The sequence below is a fragment of the Polyodon spathula genome, chromosome 12 (genome assembly GCF_017654505.1).
Source record: "Polyodon spathula isolate WHYD16114869_AA chromosome 12, ASM1765450v1, whole genome shotgun sequence".
NCBI lineage: Eukaryota > Metazoa > Chordata > Actinopteri > Acipenseriformes > Polyodontidae > Polyodon > Polyodon spathula.
The window spans coordinates 17,648,415-17,670,377 of record NC_054545.1 but is presented as its reverse complement, the minus strand read 5'-3'; the positions used below and the strand labels follow the sequence as shown (position 1 = coordinate 17,670,377).

Sequence of the window (21,963 nt, the reverse complement as noted above, 5' to 3'; positions counted from 1 at the left end):
CAGGTGCATATGGGCTTTACACCACTCTTCTAAAATAAGTATACAGGCTGATGGGTGCAACAACTGGCTGTAGTCCTATTGCCAATGGATGGATAGTGTACACTGCATGATACAAGTTTATGACCCCAGCCATTACATATAATACACTGTCACACACAATAAAGTCATCCTGATGCTTTCATTACTTTAATTTACAACTGCTGAAGCTTTTATATTGCATTCCCAATGTAGAGAAAAAAAAAGACATTTATGACAGGCATTTATCCTCTTGACATGACCTCATAAGATTGTTCCCTTTAATTACAGGTTTTGTGGCCGGCTGCATAGACAGGCATGTTGCTCGTGGATATTTACAGCTTATCTTCACAAAAAAAAAAAAAAAAAAAAAAAACTTTTCAGAAAAGATTCTTGTGTCATTTAGTTTTTATTTTCTTATATTGTAAATCTAGAAATACATTTAGAGATTTTCCATGTGCCGTACAGTCTCAGACCACACCAAACAAAACACGACTAAAAAGCACTACCATACATTTCCAAAAAGCTGGTCCAACTCCATCACTGAAGAGAAGCGAAGTGTTTTTGTGGTAGGAAGCCCCAGGACAGCTGTCCTGCCAGCAGCAGATCACTGGTTGACGCTGGCTCTAACTTTTATAAAGAGAACTAGAATTGAAAAAGCAGGTCCTGCACTCTGTATGATGTTTGCAATCGCTCAAACCCAAAGTCGTCTTTCACCAATGGTAAGGGGCTGGTTCAATGAAAAGAAGTTCTTAATCTACATTTTTTCATTATGCAGCAAAAGAAAATATTCTCAAAACTTGAAACTAGTGCCTGGCTCTAAAAAACAAATGTCAATAATTATTGCTGGGTTACTATAAACAAAGGAATCTCAGTGATGGGTTATGTAGGGCTTTACAAATAAAAGATACAAACTTGAATAAACTATTTTAAAGCTTAATTTTGATGGTAAAGATTCTAATTTGAAATAAATATTTTGGGGTAGTTATAAAATGCAATTTGAAATAGGACCTAATGTATTAAATGACCATTCAGATTAATTCAAATCCCTGACAACTGTACTTTTTATAAATAAATATACAGATTATTTATAAAACTACACTAGAGACTACAGTCTGCTTTAGTAGTAACACCCAAAGGATCTTTTATTAATTCCAGTCATCACCTTTCATCAGTTGGCCTCATTAAATATTGCCTTCTGAACTTTACAATCATGTGAATGGCTCTAAAGTTTAATAGAAGCAAATATTCAAAAGGACTGTCTTGAGACTGCCCTCACAATAATGGTGTTTGGAGACCCTTGTTTCTTTAAGTACAAACATAGGTGTGCCCGGGTAATGGTCAGATATAAACATTACCCAAGTATCACTGGACTAATAACACACACATACTAATAATATTATATTATATATATATATATATATATATATATATATATATATATATATATATATATATATATATATATATATATATATATATATACATATATATATGATAAACACACATATAGTACATTTAAGAGTTAAAAAACGTAAGGCATTTTTTTTTTTTTTAATTTAAATAAAAATAAGTAGGGGTTTTAAAATCGGTTACAAGATGAAACGTAGATTCAGATTTTTGTTAATTGACTCTCAAAGTGAAGTTAACTTAAACATAATACAAAAAGATCCATCTTTGCCTTTTAATATAAAAGTTATTTTTACTGTTAAGTGTAGATGACAATTCCACATCTATAGCATTCTTACGCGAGAAACAGATTATGAATATGCTCCGATTAAATTGACTTAAGAGAAAACAATTCAGGAATATATCTTTCTTTCTTTTGCTGGTGAACTGCCATTTCATAATCTTGTCTCTTACTCCAACGGCTGTACATTGAGCTCGTTGGGGGGGAAAAAAAGCAAAAACAATTCCCGACGAGGGAACCCATTCAAAACACTTACATAGACAACACCTCTGTGCTGGGCTAGATGCCAATTTTTATTAACAAATATATGCCTCACCCTCTATGACGGAAAGGGTGCGGTAGAGCATTTTTTACATTTTTTCAACGTGGCTCCTAGACAAACTAAAATTAAATTAAAAAAGGACAGTATTATGCAACCTGAATTACACATTTACACATCAACAAATCATGAAGCAGTGAGGGTAGTGAAATAGTGTGGAGATCTCCAGCAACACTGTAAAAAATAGTTATTCAGAGATTCCTGTTGTCAAGGAGAACTTAAATCAATCAGTTAAAACTTATAAGAAACTGATCTGATTAACCTATAACACGCCAGGATAAGAGAGAACCCTGGATAGTTTCAACCACCAATCTAGGATTATTTTGGGACTGCTCTTGTTTTGGGTTTACCAAAATAAGCTTTTGATGCAATCCAGGGGGATTCCCTCAATTTGTGGATCAAAACAACCCTTTAATGCGGGCAAGGTAATGCCTGCAACTCCTACAACTGCAGCCTTCTGCGCTAGCTATTAATACCCATGGCTATGGTACTACTGATACCAGAAGAAGCTTCCAGACAAGGGGCCTGTTTCTTGCTCCAGCTGGGCATTTCTATACCAGAAATAGAGGGCTCAACAAAAAAGCCACTGACAAGAAATTTGTTTCAAATCGTACATGGAAGAGGGACTGACTCTTGTTGTAGCCAAGAAACCATTTCTAAAGAATTTTTCATTGCAATATATAGTGGGATACTATGTCATTCAACACGTCCCACACCCATCAACACAGTGTAGCACAAGGTGGAGTACAACAGCCAACTTAAATGTGACAATTCAAGAGACATTATTTGTATTTCATTTCTTATCTGTAATAAAATCGTTGTTTCTGCTTTAGATCATTATTTGCCACGCTTACAAAACTTATTCTAGCAAAAATTGCTTCTGAAAAACAGCAGGGAAGTGAGGTGGGGAAGCATTTTAGTGTTGCACTTAAGTCTACCAGTGGAGCTGTATAACACAGACATGCTTCACCACTAAAACTGGACTTGAAGTCTTTTCATAAGGAAGATATGCTGGAACAGTTGCAATGGCAAATAAATCATGTAAGCAGAAACAGACCGCTCTTAGTGTACACAACAGGATATTACACAGGTTAGTAAAAATGTATAAAGTATCCCTGTAATACAATCTTCATTATAATCGATTCAATTACTGAACAATGAAACAATTTCAATTTAAAAAACATTAACAATACAGTACTTCCATTCATTAATAATTCTAATTATTCCAGTTTATTCTCTTATCTACATCACATTTTACAATCCACATCACTGCATCCCCCAGCATCAGAAAAACACAACTACAAATTAACAGAAAAAAGAAAAAACAACTAGAAAACAAGATCCAGCAGTGAACTTTACATGATTTTATTATTTTTTTTTTAAATAAATATACTGTCATCAGCACATTATTTCCCCTACAAAGTGAGCAACAGTAACTTAATTCGAACTGTTGCCAGTGTGCTCAATCACCTATGAAGAAATCTTAACTGGTATAAAAACACAAAGAACTCAACACACATTATATATATATATATATATATATATATATATATATATATATATATTATATATATATATATATATATATATATATATATAAAATACAGTTGGACAAACTGTGCACTGTTTTCAGGTACGACAAACTGTGCACTGTGATTCAGGTATTTGAAGTAAAAGTAGATGTTTTTTCTTATATACATTTACATTATATAAATAGTTACCAAAGCTGTAGGTTACTATTTCTATTGCTCCCACCAAGAGCTGGTAAGAGCTAGAATGTTGATCGTTAACTTTTTTTTTTTTTTTTTAAAAAGTACTTCCTGATCCTTCTGGTACATTTTAAAATAGGACTGAATACAACCCCTTCCGTCCACTGGTATGCTATCCAAATTCATCCTTTAAAAAATGAAAGGTCTCCATATGTGGGACCGTGCAGTTCTACTCCGCAGTCTTAAATCAGGGGAGCCAGTCCTCTTGCAGGGCCTGATGAACAGCTTCCTCCCTGTTCGGGGCTCCCAAGCGCAGCCAGGAGGAGGGCACCCACTGCCCGGGCTCCCTAGCGCAGCCAGGAGGAGGGCACCCACTGCCCGGGCTCCCTAGCGCAGCCAGGAGGAGGGCACCCACTGCCCGGGCTCCCTAGCGCAGCCAGGAGGAGGGCACCCACTGGGGCTCTGTGTCCAGCTTGTTGATGAGCCGCAGCAGCTCCTGGTACGCCTTGTCCTGATCCGTGTTCACGATGGCCGCGTCGAAGTAGTGCCCGTAGTTCTGCTCCATCTCCCGTGCCTTCTCGATGATGTCTCTCAGCTCATCCGGCTGTGGGGACACAAGCCAGGGCTTTTAAAAGGAGTGCTCATCAATACTAAATGAAATCTCTTGTTAGATATCTTACCATTATAACTGACCCCTTGGATGGCAATACTTTGAATTTCTGAAAGATTAGTCACACAAGTTAGCTTTGCTGGAGTACAAGTTAATAGAAATGATCAGACACTTTCATGAAAGCAGTTAGGGTAATGAGGCGTCTCCAAAATGAAAATAAAGTTTAAATATTCCCAAAATGTTTGTGAAATATATCTTTTGTCCCCAAAAAGTCCACACAAATGGAATCTATTAGCAAACTAGTGTCAGCCAGAACTACAGAAGGCAACATGCAAAGCAGACAAGCCCTTAACACCTCTGTATTTAGACATAGGTTTAAAAACACAAACAGAACAAACAAACAATTTCCCTGCAACAGCGAGTGGAAGCGAGTGGGAGAAGTACAGGCGTGGAAAAGTACAGAGCAGTTTAGAAGCAGTAAGGAGAAATTGTATCTTTAATTGCTTTAATCAGAAAACACAGGACATTGGGGAAACACAGCAGCAGCTCAAAGTCAAACAGCCACGTGTGTTTTTCTGATAACAAACTAGCTGAAACTCTGAGCAGCTGATTCAAATTCAGCGCCGTTCTGAGACACGGGCGAGGGGAGGAGCCAACAGCACAGCAGAACAACGCAGTTAAACGAGGCAGTCTTCCCAGCGACAGCGAGTGGGAGAAGTACAGGCGTGGAAAAGTACAGAGCAGTTTAGAAGCAGTTGATAGCTGAAAGCAGGTTGACCGCTGCAGAAGAAACTAAACTTCAAAAAAAAAAAAAAAAAAAACCCTCAACATGGTCTTCAAGCCAGTAATCTGTGACACCTGCTTGATGTGGGAAATCAGAGAAAACCCAGCAGAGCTAAACCAAGTGTGCGTAAAGTGCAGCGCAATCCAGGACTTGCATAAACTAGTAAGTATGCTAGAAATGAAGCTGGAAGAAGTGCGACAGCAACAGGATCTTGAGGAACTGGCACACCCACAATTCATGGAAGTCTGCTAACAGACTGAAAGCCACCAGGGAGATAGAAGGTCAGAACAGCTGGGTTCAGGTAGGCAGAAGCAGGGAAAAAAAGAAACTTCGTCAAACACAACCACCAGAAATCAAAACAACCAACAAATTTGAGTCACTTCAGAATTTTGATGAGCAGAACCAACAACAAGAGAATGAAAGGAACAACATCCAGGACCCTATTGACAGTGGTGACCAGACAGCAAAAAGAAGGGAGGTCATGATTGTTGGGGACTCCATATTGAGAAACACAGCAAGTTCAATTCGCAGTTTGGACCCCCTTACTACAACAGTGTGCTGCCTTCCGGGAGCCTCGGTCAAGCACATCACTGAGAACGTGGACAGGCTCCTAGAATGAACAGGAGACGACCCGGTAGTAGTCGTCCACATCGGTACAAACAACATTGGAAGAGACAGACCAAAATCCCTGCAAAACAAATTCAGAGAGCTAGGAAGGAAATTAAAAGAGAAAACCAAAACTGTGGTATTTTCTGGTATACTACCGGCACCTTGCAAAGGACCATATGGACAGCTGGAAATAATTAATCAAAACGCATGGCTGAAGACGTGGTGCACACGGGAAGGCTTCACCTATCTTGATCATTGGACCACATTCTACAATGAGGACTATCTGTATAGACGGGATGGACTGCATTTAAATAACAAGGGAACCAGTCTACTCGGAGAAAAGATCCTCGAGCAGGTTCAGAAGCATTTAAACTAGAAAGGAAGGGGGGAGAAATCAACAAAAAAACAGAAGGGAGACCGCATCAAAACAAGAACAACAACTCAGGTAAGACAACCATTAAATGTATTTATCTAAATGCTAGAAGTATCAGAAACAAAATTCTAGAACTTGAAGCTACTGCACTAACAGGTAACTATGATGTGATAGGTGTTACAGAAACGTGGTTGTCTGAGAGTGATGGGGACGAATATAATATTTGTGGGTATACACTGTATAGGAAAGACAGGCAGGACAGAAGAGGAGAAGGGGTAGCGCTATACATCAGAAACAGTCTTGAAGCCCAGGTGTTAAACCTGGACAAAGAAAATAAAACCGAATCAATATGGGTCAGAATAACGTACAAAAATTCAAAGGGCATAATAATAGGAGCATGCTATAGACCGCCAGATTCAGATGGTGAGCAAAATAATCTGTTATACAATGACATTAGAAATGCGTGTAGCAAAGGAGAAGCCATACTAATGGGGGATTTCAACTTCCCCCATATAAAATGACTATATATGACAAATGACTGCTGCCTAACACAATCTGTCAAGGCACCGACTAGAGGGGAGGCATGCCTTGATTTAGTCTTTTCAAATAACGAAGATAGAATAACTAAAACAGAGGTCAAAGAACCACCGGCAAACTCAGACCACAACATGGTCTCATTTGAAGTGTTTTTTAAAACCCCAAAAGTAAAGACTAAAGCTAAGGTTTACAATTTTAGAAAAGCAAACTATGAAGGTATGAAACAGAGACTAACAGAAGTAGATTGGAGTAAAATAGAGAAAACACCCACAGAAGAAGGATGGTTGTTCTTCAAAAATGTAGTACTAGAGGCGCAAAACAATTACATCCCTAAAGTAGACAAATCTAAATGTAAAACTAAATGGCCAAAATGGTTTAATAGATCAATTAGAAAAAATATTCAGCGAAAAAAGACACTTTACAGAGCATTAAAAAGGGACCAAAAACAAAGTACACAGAAAGAGTACACGGAACTGCAAACGCAAGTCAAAAAGGAAGTTAGAAAGGCCAAGAGAGAAATAGAAATAAACATTGCTAAGGGAGCTAAAACCAATTCCAAAATGTTTTTCCAATATTACAACAGCAAGAGAACATTCAAAGAGGAGATTAAATGTTTAAGAGATACAAATGGCAAAATCGTAGATGAAGGAAAAAAAAATAGCAAATATATTAAATGATTACTTTTCACAAGTTTTTACAAAGGAAGATACTGACAACATGCCCCACATGTCATCCAGTTCCTATCCAGTTTCAAATAACTTTAGCATAACTGAGGCAGAGGTGTTAAAGGGACTAGGAGCTCTTAAAATAAACAAATCCCCTGGGCCGGATGAGATCCTCCCAGTAGTACTCAAAGAAATGAAAGACGTAATTTACAAACTGCTAACCAAGATCATGCAGCAGTCTCTTGACACAGGGGTGGTACCGACAGACTGGAAAATTGCAAACGTAATACCGATCCACAAAAAGGGAAACAAAACTGAACCAGGTAACTACAGACCAGTAAGCCTGACTTCTATTATATGCAAACTTATGGAAACTATAATAAGATCCAAAATGGAAAATTACCTATATGGTAACAGGGTCCTGGGAGACAGTCAACATGGTTTTAGGAAACAGAGATAATGTCGAACTAACCTGCTTGATTTTTTTGAGGATGCAACATCGATAATGGATAATTGCAAAGCATATGACATGGTTTATTTAGATTTCCAGAAAGCTTTTGACAAAGTCCCGCACAAAAGATTAATTCACAAACTGAACGCAGTTGGGATTCAAGGAAACACATGTACATGGATTAGGGAGTGGTTAACATGTAGAAAACAGAAAGTACTGATTAGAGGAAAAACCTCAGAATGGAGTGTGGTAACCAGCGGTGTACCACAGGGATCAGTATTAGGTCCTCTGCTATTCCTAATCTACATTAATGATTTAGATTCTGGTATAGTAAGCAAACTTGTTAAATGTGCAGACGACACAAAAGTAGGAGGAGTGGCAAACACTGTTGCAGCAGCAAAGGTCATTCAAAATGATCTAGACAAGATTCAGAACTGGGCAGACACATGGCAAATGACATTTAATAGAGAAAAGTGTAAGGTACTGCACGCAGGAAATAAAAATGTACATTATAAATATCATATGGGAGATACTGAAACTGGAGAAGGAATCTATGAAAAAGACCTAGGAGTTTTTGTTGACTCAGAAATGTCTTCACCTAGACAATGTGGGGAAGCTATAAAAAAGGCTAACAAGATGCTCTGATACATTGTGAAAAGTGTCGAATTTAAATCAAGGGAAGTAATGTTAAAACTGTACAATGCACTAGTAAGACCTCATCTTGAATATTGTGTGCAGTTCTGGTCACCTCGCTATAAAAAAGATATTGCTGCTCTAGAAAGAGTGCAAAGAAGAGCGACCAGAATTATTCCGGGCTTAAAAGGCATGTCATATGCAGGCAGGCTAAAAGAATTGAATCTGTTCAGTCTTGAACAAAGAAAACTACGTGGCGACCTAATTCAAGCATTCAAAATTCTAAAAGGTATTGACAGTGTCGACCCAAGGGACTTTTTCAGCCTGAAAAAAGAAACAAGGACCAGGGGTCACAAATGGAGATTAGACAAAGGGGCATTCAGAACAGAAAATAGGAGACACTTTTTTTACACAGAGAATTGTGAGGGTCTGGAATAACTCCCCAGTCATGTGGTTGAAGCTGACACCCTGGGATCCTTCAAGAAGCTGCTTGATGAGATTCTGGGATCAATAAGCTACTAACAACCAAACGAGCAAGATGGGCCGAATGGCCTCCTCTAGTTTGTAAACTTTCTTATGTTCTTAATTCCACAGCATAATAATCTGTGTGAAGGTGTTTATCCTGTCCTGGTGCTAAGTTATTATTAACCAAGACCTATTGCAACTGGTTCACAGGTTCTATTAACAGCAAATGTAGTACATACTGGTTTGCTGACCCTGTCCCAGTGTGACTGTGCCAGCCCCACAGCAGCTCTCTGATTGCTCACTCTGATAAGAGTCAGGTGTCACCAGCATTTGTCTACCAGGAGCCCACTGCTCTCCCTATCAATCATGAAAATTCAGTACAGCACTGACTATGTTGATGGATGATTTTGTTTGTTAGTTTTAGAAGTCAACATATTTCTAGGATGAAACTAAGGCAATTAAACGTGGGGATCCCAGCCAACATACATGCTACCTTCAACAATTACTGGAACAGACAAATTAAAACAGAATGACCAGAGGGGGAAATTATTGTCCGGGTAACAATATTAAGAATCACAGCAGTTCAGCTGCCTGGGATAAAGTATTACTTCATTCTAACCCCCCCGAAAAAATTGTTTCTGCAATGGATGGTGACTGCTGCAATACGATGATGACAATAATAATAATCTTTCTTTTTATATAGCACCTTTCATAGTTGACCACCATCACAAAGCGCATTACAAGATACGAGACTAGGGTGTGTGAACTATGCATCAGTTGCAGAGTCACTTACAACAACGTCTCACCCAAAAGAGACGTTGTTGTTGAGCTGGGATTTGAACCGGGGACCTCCTGGTTACAAGCCTGTTTCTTTAATCACTGGACCACACAGCCTCCTATAATGTACCTAGTATCTGGCATATGGACTGATAAATGCACAATATGTTAGAATGAAACCGTATTAAAATAAATAAATCAATTTAACAGTCCACCAGAAATCAGGAAAAACAGGAAACTTTCATTCCTGATCTAGCGGCGATGAACCAGGGGGAAAAAAATGATACAAATACATTTCTTAAAAATAAATAGATAACAGGTAAACCCAACAAAGATATCTGATTCTAGTTGTGTAGCGGTCACAAGCTCTCTGCTATTGCATATGAGAGAAGAATAAAGAAATACTGTCTGACTCAATCCCCCACACAGAAACTGCACTCTTTTCAACCGAGGCACTTGCACATTTAAATGAGCCGATACAAAACAATTTAAAAATACATTTGTACGGCTCGCTTTCTCCAAAATGTCAGCTTGGAAAGCAACAGCACATTTCCTGTGCCATTATATTGCAGGTCCTCATGTGGGAGGCTCTGTTTGAAATCCACAACCCAAAGGCAGGACAAGCAGAGCATTTCCATTCAGCAACAAACACATTTTGCATTCAAGGATCTCATGACTCAGAGAGCCTGGAATTCCCTGTTGTAAAATTCCTTTGTTGTAAAAAAGTAGAATAAAATTACCATTTTTATGCTAATTCAATTATACACATCTATCGAGGGCTTTCATCATGTTAACCTTACATATGTTAAATCTTCAGTCGTAAGCAAGAAAAAAGGGCCTTATTAATACACATCCTTTACCAATAGCATTCTTTATCCTACTGTTGTCACCGTTTTGCTTTATTTAAATAATGTAGGCAGTCAGGGAACAATGACACCAAGAACTAAAGGAGTATTATAAAAAGTAATCTTGAATAAAAAAACCATTAAAAAAATGTATATAGCAAAAAAGAAACACCAACTTCAGCTACTGTTAATTGGCACGTGTAGTTTTGCATGCACACAGGGATGTTAAATTTGAATTGGCTTCATCCATTTTAAACAGACTAACATTTCTTATTTCTGTACCTTTGGGTTCTTCCCCTCTTTAGTCAGCAGTGCACGCAGCCTTTCTTGTGATGGAGGTGCGATGAAGATAATGTATGGCTTGAGGTCTGAGCTGCGTAGAACCTTCAGAGACTATGGGAAAAATAAAAAGATTATGACAACGACCAACAAAATCAAAACAAGAGCAAAACCTAAACTAGCAGTGCACACACTGATGGGAATCGGAGCTTATTGTTAATTTATTACATGGCACTGCAACATTTACTTATAAAATATATACCATGAAGGGGATTGCAAGTGTCACTAGACTGAAAAGGTTAATGCTGAAACTTAACGCTTCATCAGCAGAAAGGGGTTCAAATGCACACCAACGTTGACCATGATGAACATCTCTTAACTTTTTAGAGATCGCTTGCAGAATTTGAAATGAAAAAGTAATATTTGCAATTTAAAAGCCCATTTATTTTCACAAAAAAAACCCGTAAATTCAATCAATTTCATTAACACGTTTCTCAGTTGTGATTCAGATACACGAATAGCTTAACAGGTATATAAAAATGTGTTTATTCAATACAGAGCTGAACCGTTTACATATTCACACAAGAAAAGAACACAATAAGAATAAAGACAGAGAATAGTAAATGATTGTGCTTATGTGCGTACCTGTGTGTGCAGGTTCAGCAGGCAGATCTTGCTGGAGTTAATGACCTGACGCACAGAGTCAGTGCTGGAGCCATACAGGTTCTTCTCAAACTCTCCCGATTCAATGAACTTCCCCGCAGCCACGTCGGTTTCAAAGACCTGCCGTGAAACGAAATGATAGTCCCGACCATTGACTTCATTATCACGCCTGTTCCGCGTCGTATCTGAGAACACACAGAAAAACACTGCTTTATTATTGATGGGCAGGCAGGAACCTTACTACGCCACATGTACATATCTGCTAACTGCACAAGTCTAGCGCTACTGGCATTCTTTTAATGCATGGACTGGCAGCCACCTTTTCCAATCTGTCACAGCAAACTACCCTGTGAAAAACTCCAACTGCAGACACAAGGGCAACTGCAAATCACAAGCCTAATTTCCATCCCATTCACAGTTCAGGACCACAGCAGTCTTACGTGGAACAGCAGCTGCGAACCGGTCGGCTTCATTGCTCATCAGCCTTTGTCGGAGCTCGTTCTGGCCACAGTTAGGAGGGCCAATGAGGGCTATCGGCCGTTTCCTATTGGCTGGCTGGTGATAGAGAGCCATCTCCTCATAAGTCAGGATCTCCTCATTGTCTAAATCTGGGAAAGACACAGTGGAAGTCATATCGGGGGGTGGGGGTGGGGTATTGTTTCCACACAATGCTGTTGGTAAACACCGACGTCATCTGGTTGAGAACTTTCTGGTTCACCAGAATTGTTCTTTAAGTCTTATTTTGGACATGGGGAGTTTCTGATTTTATTAGATTTTTCAGTGAATAAAACCAAACACCAAACTGAATAGGGTAAATTTCCCTTTGTTGCAGGTAATCTGAAGCGAAATCAGTTCTGGATTTAGATTTTACTGCTCAGGTGTACATAACCACAAACGATCTATATCACAGCAGCACAGGTGGAGGAGGGGACTGTACAGCAATAATAATACATTTATTAGTGTCTTCATTTCGTCACAACCTAAGCTTGCAATGCACTGGAATACTGTATGATCTTGCAAATGTGACTTAAGACTTACCATCATTTTTATTGCAGTTGTACAAAACCTTTTTCCTTTTCTTTTTGTTCTTCTTCGCACACCATAGTTTACCTGTAGAGTTTAAAATTAGAAACAATAAATGAGATAATCTAAACCTCAGCACACATAGTCACCAACATATGTAATATGCATCTAAGAAATCTTCATGAATTCCTCTAATTTCATTTACATCTCTATAGCACCATCACAGTCAACAAACAAATAATTTTAAAACAATAATGTTTGTGACTTGGAGGCCAATTAAGTTTACAAGAAACACATTACTTGATCATTGCTGTATCCGGTGTTGTCTGTATCGTAGCAATACACACCCAATTGTTCTGATGTCTTTTTCACATATCAAATGGGGCAGAAATAAGCTGAAAAACATTTCTCAACTTGTACTGCTCCAAAAGAGATAGATAATCTCTTATAAGAGCACAACAACGCTGCTGGTCACTCCAGTTTGAAATACAATATGATGATCAAAGTAGAATAACTATTTCTCCTAGCTAACACTCCTCAGTAAAACGTGAGTAAAGCGTTTCACAATGCAGGGAGTTCTGTAACCTTAATCTAATGGAAAACACACACTTTATCAGGGTTAAGGGGGTGTGCAAGACAGATTGATGGACGCCTCCACTGTAACCCCGTCGGCAGGGATATGCACCCCTTGAGAGAGGAACTGGAACCAGCAACTTAATGCACTGGAGTCGATAGTTCTTCAGTCTACTGTACAAGCCTGGTTCAGGAGACTTCTTTGCATGTGGTCTTGATGTTTGTGTTCCAGGAACCAAGATAGACAGATTAACACAGTTATACAGCTCTTACCTGACTTCTCAGGTTCCTTGTCTTCCTCTATGGTTTGCTTCATGGCTTCTCTCTGCTGCTGGAAACTTTTCCCTATGGAGATTCCAAACCAACACGGACATTTTTCCCAAATGCATGATATATGGGCTGTTCAAGAAATGGACTGTGGGCCAGTCCATTCAAACTCACCAACATAGGTAAGGTTCAACTGGCAGTCTTGTAAAAATTAAACACAACATGTCGTCCCTATTGTTAGACAATGTTATATGAAATTTGACATCCATTTAAAACAAATGTTTAAAGACTCTCTACCACTCCCTGACTGTAGCTGACTGCAACTGCTTTTATGAAAACAATTACAAAAACCACAAACAAGCCCAGAATATGAATGGGAACATCGGCAGCATGCTTACAGCATGCTCCCAGCTACAATAAACATCTCAGAACCTGAGCCAGTTTGTGTATCTAAATGGCTGGTTTGCAGCTGACCTGGAACCAGGCCAGCGAGAGGCTGGTTGTCCTCGTCTCCGTCCCTGTAGGCCTGCCACCAGTTGGGGTCTTCCTGGCTGATGATGTGCAGGATGTCCCCCTTCTGGAAGGACAGCCCAAGCTCCCGGCATGGCACGTATGGGTCATCAGAGGGGTCGTAGTCAAAATGAGATTTGACATGGACCTACAGAGGGATGGAAACAGCTCAACTCTGTGCCTAAAATATTTGCTAGATTCTTGTCTCTGTTCACTTCAGTGAAGTAGGGCGGTGCGGTTTTCTGGGTGCAAACCATCTGCTCTGCTTGCTCAAATCCGACCGAAGCGCTAGAAGAGCGTTCGATTTGAATATGAACTCCAGCGCACATCTTTCTTAAATTAGGAAGCAACACAGCTTTCTACGGCACTCACAGTGCACACAGAAAAGTTATCAGCTGGCATTCCAGTAAGAACCTCAATATTAAAATCCATAATTTACTGGTGGACATGATAATAAATGTTATAAGCAACCAAACAATAAATAAGTCTATCTTGGAGTCATGCTATCCCTTAAAAAGAATACACTGCTCTCATGCATTTCTATACAGAGTAAATTTGAATGAGAAAGTCTTCTTTCAAACTTGCAATAGCATATATACACTGTAGTGGAATATATTAACCAGTTGGGTGAACTCTACTGTTATGAAATGATATACAGAGAGAAGGGGAGCTGAACTAATCAGTGAATCCCAGATTGTTTTACAGAGACCCTTGTCTTAGGCTAGACTGGAGACACCTTGACTAATCAAATCCAGACTTCAGTAACTGGATACAGCTGTCTGGCACTGTGTTTAAAGTGCAGGTAATTGAATTAAAGAACTGCTACAAGCAACCTGTCAATACTGCATCCAGCTTGTGCCAAACTATTTCTTCTTACCCCAATAATATATCTGAGATGGGTATAAACTGAAGTGGCCATAATGTAATGACATTCACCAAAGCACAATGAAACCCATGCAGAGTGACTTGTCTATAGGCGTGCCAAGTAGATTTACTTGTTGTAAAACACTTGCGGACTTACCACAGTCTCCCTGGCTGGAGGAGCTTTATTCTGCTGGCTGGGAATGAGGACGAAAGTCAGCGTACCGTGCATATCCGCCTAAGAAAAGAAAGAAATAAAGTGACGACATGTACAGATGAAATGACTGCTCTCGTTTCCGGCAAGCAGATCTCTCACCAATATGTCAAAGACCTCGTTGACGTCCTTCCCCCGGATCTCAATGCCGTTGATTTCCAAGACCTCGTCTCCCTCATGTAGCAGGCCACTCTTCTCAGCTGTCCCTCCCTTCACTATCCGACTAATGATCACAGAGTCCACATCATTCCTCACCGTGGCTCCCTACACAGCGCAAACAGGTAGTTTCACCACGTGAAAGAACAGCTGCTCTGGTGGTAGACGCACCATTTGAAATCAAGAATGCTCTAAACATTCCCTTCCATCATATATATTTATATACCAACGTAATCTAATGAATGCGTTATATAATCTGTATATACATTTAAGCAATATAGCAAGCCAGGGTGTGTGTCTACTGGCATACTGCACGACTGTATGTCTATTTGCAATACCTCAATAGATATTTAAGCCTTCAGTTTAACAAGCAACAATACTGTACCTCCCCCTGCCGTCATAAAGCAATACCCCCCATATAATTAAAGTCTCATTCAGACAAGCGTGGAAATCCCCTATTAAGAGACACACTCACCAGTGGTACATCGCGGGCCTTTTCAATGCGGACAATCTTCACCATCTCCCCTCCGTATTGAGTCATGGTCTGGTACGTGCAGTCCTGGGGCATTTCTGCCACTGTCTGGGGCTGCATCTCCTGCTCTGCTACCCTGTCATGGGCCAGCATCAGCGCCTGGTGGAAGAAAAACAGCCCCGTCTGTAATGAAGGAATTGCTTTGAGTGCTGGCAAGAGGCAGAGAGTGCAATCACAGCTCACCTGCGTTTACAGCTAAGTGCAGATTATTAAGCATCCACTCTATTGCTTATTTGGATGTTCATTAATGCAGGTACAGATCAGCAGAACGAGATTGCGTCGAGGGTTTTTCAAAGTCAGTTCTGCCTTGAGTTAAAACTCAAACTCAGTCAATCAAAATCAGCAGCGATTAGTTTAATGGGCTTGGATACATTATGCAGGCTACACACAGGAGAAGCATGCCTGGCTTTACACCGTTTTATTAATTTAACTATAAAAATCAGCCACAGAACCCTGCAAAATGTCATTTAGTAGACTTTATTATTGTTGGTAACCAGATACCAGAAAAATATGCAATAAAATACCGGTCCATTACACAGTATAGCTCCATCAACCTGCCAGTTTTCTTCCTTTGTTACTTGTATCAAAAGTATTGAATCTTTTCAGAATGTACCAACATTTCCTTGAATTATGGCAGTAAAATTGATCTCCTCCAAAACATACCCAATAAAAACAGAACACACGATAATGCAATATTTTTACCCAAACTGTAACTCTTACTTACATGTATACTCACTCTGCCAATAAAAGCAGGTGCTCACTAATGTTGTTCTCTCGATGCACATCATTGTTTTTTACAATGCTGTGTTGCATCGTAAAACCTGACCTGACATCCCCTGCCTGCGCCTTTTGCCATTTAGTCTTGAGCCTCCCTCAAGCAGAGATGGATTATCGTGCCTCAGATTTGTGCTGGTTTTGTCACTCATTTCATTAAAAAATAAGAGAAACAACTAGCAATAAAACTACAGTTCTGAGTATGAATAACTGAGGGCCAAACTAGATCCATTTCACAGTGGAATTACATCACGTTGCCACAAGGGGGTGCCTTTTGTAAAGAGGTTTCTGTAAAGTTATTTGCAGGTTAAAATAAATCACAAAGGTATTTGTCTACGGTCTATGCTGTCTGTTTGTGTTCCACAGTATGTTTAAAATAGAACGAGCACTCAGCTATTGGCTAATAGACAATTCTATAAGCACCCAAAGCGTATACTTGTAACAATGAACATGTTAATGCCCCCCACACCCCACACCCCACCCCCATAATAAAACTCATTCTTGCTCATGTGTACCAAGGGGTTTCCTCAACTCCTTGCTGTATGCAAGTCACTGGCTGACATCAATTCATCATTTTCCCTTGAACAAGCTTAATGTTAGTAACGTTACTAGTCTAGTTTATTCCACATATTCGGTCAATGTCATTAAAATGAATAGTAAAAAAGGACAACGTACTTGAAGATGCGGTGTGGTTAGCAAAGAATTCAATTCTTGTCCATCCTTTTGCAGGCTTGTTCTAAATATGTTCTGAACCTGAGGTGAAAAATAACTGAAAATCAGCTTTTTATATTTAGATGTGTGTAATTTTGGAAAATAAAAACTGGTTAAGAAATTTTAAAACTATTTACTCCAAATCGTCATTAGCGCAATTTTGATCTGAAAGGAAAAAACTTCACCATAATAAGAAACAACTCAAGACTACTTTGTTTCAACTTTAAGTCTTGTTTATTGGCTGTGTTTCTCCTTTTTGAAAAAAAAAAATGTGCTCATGATAACTTAAAAGTAAATGACTCTGACAAAGTAGCCCACTGTCTGTTAAAGTAAATTAGAGCCCATCCATCTGCAAAAATACAGTTGCAATCAACATGCCAAGGATAACGTGTGACCATCAGTACAGACGAAGGGAAGCTTGCTGAAGACAGCAGGGTTTTCCAAAGAAGTCCAATGAAGTGAAACAAACAAACACGGAGTAGTCAATAGTCTCAGAAGACAATCAGTGGAAAGAGTCCAAGGAGACAATCCAAGGCTGTGTGTATGAAGGGATCATCATCATTTAGGCCAGTTATTCTCACCTGTGGCTCCTTCAATCCGTTACAGTCCAGAACCCGGACAGAGGGAAGGAGAAGCTCCTTCACACAGTGGTGAGGGTATGGAATGGGTTACTCATGTAGGTAATTATGAATCACATGGATCCTCTAAGACCCAACTTGCTTTGAGACCAATCAACTACTTGGAACCAGATGAGCATGGATGGTCCAACTGGCCTCCTCTCGATCTTGTTCCAACCATGCTCTTGCATACTGAATTGACCAGTCCTGAGCCATCTCCCAAAGATCTCTACATTGTTTAATAGTCAATAATGCTTAAGCAATTGAATATTTTCAATTCTTCTATAGCAAAAGGATTTTTTTCTTTTAAATGGCACAGCTAACCAGTTCTAAAATGCTTTCTCAAAGTCTAAATGTAAAGATGGGCAAAGCAGGGAAACAAAAGTTCTGTTAGTGTGGCAGTCAAAAGGTTAAGGAATCCTTGGAAACATGACAATGGAGTTCTGGCAGGACTTTCCTAAACTTCAGTGGGCTCTCTGTATGGTTATTAAAAGGACCTTCTATTAAGTTGGTTGGCCACTAGGGTTTTTGTGATAATATAATCCTCCATTGCCTTGGCCCATTCACTTCACTCCCACTCAGGAATTTCAGCTTTTACAAACTTCACAATGGAGTAGCCAGTGATGGCTACACTTGCTGTCAGAATCACTACAGAGCAGCAGGAAAGCAGCATTCCTGAGTCTTTCAGAAAAGGAAGTGCAGCTGGGATGCTGGGCAGCTCAGTGGAACAGGTTTTCTGAATCCAGCCAGTGTCAGAATTCAAAGACATTTGCAAACTGAGGGCTGTGCTGATCCGGCTTTGTGAATATATCAGAGGGCTACAGTGTTAATTCAACAAGAACTACAACCGTCAAAGGACCTGGGTACATTTCTATCATGATCCAATTTTTTAATTCTGTTTATTATCCCCATTGATCTTCTGTCCTTGCAATTGGTAAGTGGGTGCAGCGGTGAGGTAACATTTGAATTGGGCATTTCACCATAGTTTCTATTAGAGGGAAACGTGACGCACTCCACCACTGAGCGATAGTTGAGCGGAGTGCACTTGACATTCTCAATGCTTATTAGCTGCACTACATAGTAGGGTATACTGATTTTTGGGGAGGGGGGGGGGGGATGTACAAAAAAAGACTAACTAGCTAAAATATTAAATATGTCAATGCCAGCAAAAGTACACAATACATAATAATGTTATGCACTGGTGTAATAGAGGATCACATCTGTGCTTTGATCATACAAACCTCCTGGGATAAATCTTGTGCATTGGCCGCCAGCGGGTAGGGAGGGCTGGCTTTGCTCATGTTGACTGCCACCGAATTGTGCACCCTGAAGGCATTCTGAAAATCTGCATTTTGGACAAGCTGCAAGACGACAGAGATATCTTCCTGGCTCTGAGAGTCCGCCAGACTATGCTGGATCTGCTTCAGCGAAGACAGGAGGTCATCTAGCTCTGCAAGCAAATCAGAACATTTATTAGTACTGTTATCAGCAGCATCCGCAGCACATGCAAACAGTTTTTTTTTTTTTTTTTTTTTTGAGTCACTGGTGCGTTATTTTTATTTATTTTTTTAAAGATATTGTAGATATTCACCCACGTAGAAGTAAAATTCCTGTTCATGCTCAGTCCCATCTACACCACTGAAATGTGTACAAGAGAGTTTGAGGTTGAGTTTACTGGGTTTTGCAGGGTATGTACTGGGTGATGAGCAGTGTATGTCATGAACAGTACCTGGGTGATGACACACATCCCTTGACACCCCCTCAAATTGAGTTCAAACAATCTATCTTTTTTAAATGGTGGTTTTACAAAAATAATGTTTTGTTTCTAGAAGGGCGTTTTCGTTTGCAGGCCAGAAACATACACAAAAAGCATTTACAGTATGCATACATACAGACTTACATTCCAAAGATTAAATGCATGGCGAAGTTTATATGCAAGATTTGTATAAAGCTAGTTTTGTAATGCAGAACGTAATCATTGATCAGTAAAAAAAAAAAAACAAATATTTATGAACAAACAGTAAGCTCTGTGAACCCCTACAGCGCAAAACTGTATTCTAGAGGAATGCCACTGGAAAAAATAAGTTAAATTGCTGACGCTGATGTTTTCAAGTGCCTGAAATCTGCACCTCCCTTGATTTACCTGTTTTTTTTGCACTGCAAGCTTTCCACTGCTGCATAAATTGACCCTACTTGTGCCGTCATATACATAATCAAGCGCTCCGCATATTTGTAGCATACAGTATGTCTAGGCACTGTTAAACACTGCAAACTTAAATTGTATCAATATTTCCACAGAAAAAAAAAAAAACCATGGACTTTCACAGAACAGTGATTCAGTGGTTGATGAGATACATTGCTCTGAATTCACGTCCCTTATTAAAAGCACGTCTCCCTGTATTCAATGAATTAATTTTACTACTGAGGACATTAATTATACATACACCGAGACCTTGTTAGTGTGTGGTAAAATGTTCAGCAAGGTTAGTTCTGAGCAGAGCTGATAAAGGGACAGCAAGGATTTGCAGGTTTGGTCACGCCGCAGGAGGGTACCTCACATTTGGTCACATAGCACACTTCTCTTAATACACCTTTCAAATTCCTTTAACTGTAACTTTTACTGCTGTCATTGATTGCATTCCGATTCCTCTAACTTCAACCCTTTCTCTTACCTACTGGCCAGACCCAATGTGTACTAAAGTCATACCGATGCGGACTGCCCTAATTGACTGACCTTTCATTCCCTTCTACCAAGCAAAACATCCTCCCATCTACCCCATGCTTTGTGACAGCTCCTATTGGACAGCGAAACAGTCATTCCGACACTGACAGTGCTGATTGGTTAATATTTGCAAACAGATTATTATTGATATAGGCTCAAGACAAGTTTAAGAGATGTCAAGAAGTTTGGAAAGATGAAAACATCTTTTTAACCTGAAGATGCCAATTAACCTGCAATCTATGGGGTGACAGGTCAAATAGCTCATGATCCAAAATTGGACTTAAATGAAAGGTGACTTCCAGATGGGGCCCCTTGAAAGGTGGGTATTAATCTTCCCTTTGATCAATCCAATCCCAGTGATAGGAGTGCTGCTGATCCACAGGGGCAGGCTGCTGAAACAAAAGGGACTTACCCCCTCACAGCAATCCAAGTGTGGATTACTGGATCAGACCCTCAGCCTTACTTTAATGGCTATCAGCTCTGCTAAAACTGATGGTCACTTACTGGGGCCCCCTGTTCTAGCCTTACTACAACTCGCTGCCACTGGCATGATCGCATCCTTGGTCACATGACTCAATCAGCCTCAGTCTGAATACTATTTTGCTCAAGGTGCCGTGCCATGCCCTGCCCCCCACCCCCCCCCCCAAACAAAATAATTCCATTGGCTATACAGGTCTCACATGTGCAGCTTGCTTGCTTTCAGGTAGCCTTGAACTTCCTTAGATCCTCCCTTTCAACAACTTCTTTCAAGTCATTAACCAACCAGCTGACATTTTTTATACAACACCCTTACAGAGGCTGAATACTGTATTTCTCCACCATGGTTAATACAAGATGGTAATCCAACCCAGTGCTTACTAGAGAGAAGGTATTATACCAATAACCCCCCCCCCCCCCCCTAATTAGTGTATCAAATGTTTATATCGGATATATATTATATTATATATATATGATTTGGATTAACTAACCAATACAAACTAACTTACACACTCACAGTACAAATTAGTAGTTGTTCCACTAGTGTCTCTGCAAACTTCGAAAATCTAAGAATCAAAAATGCAGTCTCACCCTTTTGAATGCCAAATTAGGATAAGTAGCTAGCTTCTCGGATTAAGACAACATGCACAAGAGTGCTGAAGTGCAACTGTATTGTACTGTATATCCATCAGTGCAATATTGTCCCCACACCGTCAAACGAGTTACTGAGCATGACTGGGCAGTCGGAGCGCAGGGGAGGGTACTTTAGACATCAAATGTGATGAAGTCTCTCTCAGGGGGAGTAAGTTGAAGAGAAACAGACGTGGAGTACAGAAAACAAGATACTCACAAGCTTTGCAAAAACAGGGGTGTGTTAAAGGGGCTTTTACAAGATCTGATGCAAGAGCTATAAAACCGAGTAACAGTTACCCCACCCCAATTTAACCTTTTAATACCCTGTTGGAGCTTCTGTTTCAAATACATTTTTTCCACCGCTTTAACAAGATCTCTTGAAGGAATAAGAGCAGCCATTCCATCTGCACCCGTGGGTATCCCCTAGGTTTCCTTTCTTTGCGTGACCCTTTAGAATTAGAACAAATCA

General features: G+C 39.7%; 1 protein-coding gene across 6 annotated transcripts in view; it reads right to left on the bottom strand.

Annotated features, from left to right (window-relative positions):
* Nucleotides 1-3,660: 3,660 nt before the first annotated feature.
* LOC121324418 (MAGUK p55 subfamily member 5-like) overlaps nucleotides 3,661-21,963 on the bottom strand; it is a 50,279-nt gene continuing 31,976 nt past the window's right edge. For 5 of the 6 annotated variants that reach the window (XM_041266262.1, XM_041266264.1, XM_041266268.1 and 2 more), the window contains exons 3-14: nucleotides 18,904-19,112; nucleotides 17,010-17,087; nucleotides 15,504-15,659; nucleotides 14,975-15,136; nucleotides 14,819-14,896; nucleotides 13,762-13,945; nucleotides 13,294-13,365; nucleotides 12,463-12,534; nucleotides 11,865-12,032; nucleotides 11,407-11,609; nucleotides 10,765-10,875; nucleotides 3,661-4,337 (exon numbers count right to left, since the gene is read on the bottom strand). In XM_041266262.1, the coding sequence (XP_041122196.1) occupies nucleotides 4,161-4,337; nucleotides 10,765-10,875; nucleotides 11,407-11,609; nucleotides 11,865-12,032; nucleotides 12,463-12,534; nucleotides 13,294-13,365; nucleotides 13,762-13,945; nucleotides 14,819-14,896; nucleotides 14,975-15,136; nucleotides 15,504-15,659; nucleotides 17,010-17,087; nucleotides 18,904-19,112 (1,670 nt within the window). In that variant the 3' untranslated portion in view covers nucleotides 3,661-4,160. The remainder of the gene's footprint in view (nucleotides 4,338-10,764; nucleotides 10,876-11,406; nucleotides 11,610-11,864; nucleotides 12,033-12,462; nucleotides 12,535-13,293; nucleotides 13,366-13,761; nucleotides 13,946-14,818; nucleotides 14,897-14,974; nucleotides 15,137-15,503; nucleotides 15,660-17,009; nucleotides 17,088-18,903; nucleotides 19,113-21,963) is intronic. The other variant, XM_041266263.1, reaches the window with a different exon arrangement.